Raw genomic sequence first — 3,849 nt, 5'->3', positions numbered from 1 at the left:
TTTTGTCGGAGTAAAAACGCGTTTACAGAAATACCATGAATAGTACATCCGATATGGGGTCGGAAGTTTTTTTACATATATATATATTAGAAAATGACTTATTAGGTAGTAAATAATTTCAAAATAACTAAAAAAGCCCCCATCATTAACTATTAGTTATTTGCTATCAAAATATTAAGGCTAACTAGAGATTAGGTTTAAAATAATTTCATTAATTGTTATTCAGGTCAAAATTTTATAAGAATTTTTCAAATATTCCATTAATACCCTTTTAGTTCTATTTTGCTCTCTCTCTACCTTATGTCTGTTCGACCGGAAAAGTGGAGAAACTAGGGCACCGATTTTTCGATTTCGGTGGAGAGAAGACGAAGACAAGACGATGATGAAGTTCTCTTGCTTAACCTAGTTTCATCACTGATTCATCTTCTCTTTAGTTTTCTTTTAACACAAATAATTAGGGTTTTTCCATCTCTGCGGGAGGTTTGTATTCGCCTTGATTTGTTCATCAACTATTCACATTCGTTTTCATCTTCTTCATCTTCTTTACTGTAAGTTAGTTTTCTTCATCCTAAACCTAGTTTTATTTATATAATAGTTTGTTATTTATCTTTTTGATTTGTTTCTTTGTTTATATTCCTCTACTTGATGAATCTGGGAGATAGTATATATGAATTTTGTGTTTTATGTATTATAGATTATGTATTATAGATTGCTTTATGTTTTAGTGTTTTGATTTTTTCATATATGGTTTGTTGGTTCTGATGATTTTACACATCTATTTTTCTGATGAATTTTGTTCTGCAAATTGTGTTTGCACAATTTGGGTAGAACTGCATATCGTGCTTGCACAATTGAGTATAACTTAGCTTTTTGTATTTGCAGCATTGTTAATAGATTTGTTTTGATGTTCAGGAAATGGATTTAGTTGAGTCATCGAGTGCTTCATCTTGTTTTAGTCAAGCTGGTTCATCGAAGTTGTTCCAACATCCTCTCAGGTCTGAATCTTGGGGATCTGTGTTTACTGAAGTTGGTCAGAAGTTTGAAGGAGGTGCCGATCAATTTAGGTTTGCATTGAATAGGTATTCCATCAAATTTGGTTTTGGGTATAGAATGAAGAGGAACCATGCTCATCGGGTAGTAGCAGTATGTCCGGTTGAGGGTTGTGGGTGGAAGGTTCATGGTTGTTCAAGGTTTGGTATTTCATCGTTATTTTATTTGAAGAAATATGTTCCTGAGCACACTTGCGGTGGGGGTTTTACTGATATAAACAAGCCAGCAGTTCATTCTAGAGTTGTATCTAATTTGATAGAAAGTGAAGTAAAGGTTGATCCGAAAAAGAAAAACAAAGCTATTATTACTACTTTTCAATCAGATTATGGTGTTAAAATCCCGTACTATATTGCTTACAATGCTAAGAAAAAAGCACTTGATTCTGCATTTGGTGATGAGGAATCTGGATATGCTAAACTTGATTGGTATACGAAGTCCATTATGAAGTGGAATCCTGGTAGTTATGTGCAGCTACAACTTGATATGGACACTTATCAGTTTGAAAGGGTTTTCATAGCATACAAGGCTTGTATTCATGGCTTTAAGTACTGCAGGCCTGTTATTTGGATTGATGGGACGCATCTTAAATCCAAATATAAGGGGACTTTGCTAACAGCTTGTGCAAAGAATGGCAATGAAGGTATGATTTCTAAGTTAATGAATTCATATAGTATTGTGTTTTGAATAGTTGTTTGTTTATTGTTACTCAATAAAGAATTATTTGCCATTTGAATAGTTGCTTGTGCGAATATAGTTTGCTTTTGAAACTGTTGTAGGTACTTTTTTTAGGTTTCTGTATGCAGGCACCTGATTTAACAATGTGGTATGCAAACACCTGTTTGCATGTTTTTTATACAAACAGTTGTTTGCATCTGTGTGTTCTGCAACCATATTTGCACATATATGTCATGCAAACATGTTTTCATATTCAACCTCTGCATATATATATGTCATTCAAACATGTTTGTTATGGTTTCTTAAGTTGATGAACTTATATAGTTTTGTGTAACTAGTCTTCTAGTTGCAATTTATTTATTTAAATACGTTTTTTTTTCAAGATTTTTTACTATTGCTTTAGCTGTTGTTAGTGTTGAAAACAATTCAAATTGGAATTGGTTTTTGGAGAATTTGGCTCGTGTTGTTGATAGAAGTCGTACATATACTTTCTTGTCTGACCGTCACCCGAGTATTATCAAAGGAGTTGGTGATCTTTTTCCAAATGCACACCATAGTTATTGTGTGCGGCACATTAGAAACAACTTAGTTAATGCAATTGGTTATGGTTCTCAAAGAGCAGATTACATAGAGTCTTTGTTATATCGGGCTGCTCGTGCGTTGACTAAGGATGAATTTATCATTCATTTTAAAGAGATGGAGTTAGTAGGTGGTAGACGTTTGACGGATTTCTTTAAGAATTGCCCATTTGAAAAATGGGCAAACGCTTATTTTGTCGGTAAAAGATATGGTGAGGTATGTTCATCTTTGTGCGAAAGTTATAATTCATGGATAAGGGAGGAAAGGGGCATGTCGGTAGTTCTCATGTTAGAAACCATTCGTATACGAATGATGGAAATGATGCAAACAAGACTTGAACTAGCTGAAAAATGGACTAGTTTGTTGTGTCCGGAGATAGATAAAATCATAAGACAAAGGCGTAAGTTCGGTTCTGTATGGAAAGTTGTAAAATCATCGAAATTTGTATATGAAATCTTTTCAACACCAAGTCAATTAGTTGATTTGAGTTCCTTCTATTGTTCGTGTTTGAAATGGTAAGTTGAATGCATTCCATGTGAGCATGCTATTACAGCTATCAAGTATGATGGACGACCAATGGATACATTTGTTGAACAATATTTTACGACTGAGAGCTTCAAGAAAACTTATGAACACGCCATTATACCTATTCCAAACAGTGATGAACCAAAGGTGTTTGCAGCAAATGAGACGATAATCAATCCACCATCAAATAAGAGAGCACCTGGTAGGCCAAGGAGTGTGAGAATTGAGAGTGCTGGAGAAGAGAAAATGTGGACGTTGTGGCAAGTTAGCGCATCATAACAAGAGAACATGTGCAGCAATATTGAATTAAGATTAATTTTGACATTCGTTAAATGTATGCAAAGATAATTTGAATATGAAGTTTTATTCATTGTTACTCGATAAAGGATTATTTGAAATTTGAATATGAAGTTTTATTCTGGCTAAATGTATGCAAAGATAATTTGATTTAAACTGTTGCAGGTATACTTTTTTAGGTTTTGTATGCAGGCAACTGATTGGAAGTGTGTTATGCAAACAACTATTTGCAGTGTGATATGCAAACGTGTAGTATGCAAACATCTATTTGCATATTCAACCTTTGCAAACGTGTTTGCATATTCAACCACTGCAAACTTGGTTGCACATTACACCTCTGCAACCTTGTTTGCACATTACACCTCTGCAAACTTGTTTGCACATTACACACTATGCAAACTTGTTTGCAGTTTGTATGTTGCAAATTTGTGAACGAGTTTTTGTTTCCAACTAACTTGTATGAAGCTTTCTGTCTACAAAAATATTGATGGTTTTTTTGTTGCCCTCGAATTGTTAAATATTTTTACGGGGGTTCGGGGGCGTAGCCCCCGTTTTGTTTTAGAAAAAATTTCAGTGTTCTGCTCTTCTTCTGTCCGAAGAAATGATTCATCGAAATAATGAGAACAATTTTTATAAAAATTATATTGATTGGAGTGAGTTGCCCAATTTTAAAAGTAAATAGTTGAATTTTTTTTACGGGGGTTCGGGGGCGTAGCCCCCGAT

General features: G+C 34.2%; 1 protein-coding gene across 1 annotated transcript; it reads left to right on the top strand.

Moving 5' to 3' along the window:
• Nucleotides 1-915: 915 nt before the first annotated feature.
• LOC147559492 (uncharacterized) lies at nucleotides 916-2,823 on the top strand. Its single transcript, XM_086659180.1, has 2 exons — nucleotides 916-1,690; nucleotides 2,348-2,823. The coding sequence occupies exons 1-2, from the start codon at nucleotides 916-918 to the stop codon at nucleotides 2,821-2,823; spliced, it is 1,251 nt and encodes a 416-aa protein (XP_086515306.1).
• The last annotated feature ends 1,026 nt before the right edge of the window (nucleotides 2,824-3,849 follow it).

This window comes from Eschscholzia californica, unplaced genomic scaffold (genome assembly GCF_041429995.1).
Source record: "Eschscholzia californica isolate CP2 unplaced genomic scaffold, dmEscCali1.0.p SCAF_2, whole genome shotgun sequence".
In the NCBI taxonomy this organism is placed as follows: domain Eukaryota; kingdom Viridiplantae; phylum Streptophyta; class Magnoliopsida; order Ranunculales; family Papaveraceae; genus Eschscholzia; species Eschscholzia californica.
The sequence above is the reverse complement of the archived record's forward strand: the minus strand, read 5'-3'. Positions and strand labels throughout refer to the sequence as shown.

Bases quoted from the DNA above. Each gene is read 5' to 3' on its own strand.
- LOC147559492 (XM_086659180.1), top strand. From the start codon at position 916: ATGGATTTAGTTGAGTCATCGAGTGCTTCATCTTGTTTTAGTCAAGCT. The intron at 1,691-2,347 runs GTATGATTTCTA...CTCAAAGAGCAG, and splicing joins TGCAAAGAATGGCAATGAAG to ATTACATAGAGTCTTTGTTA.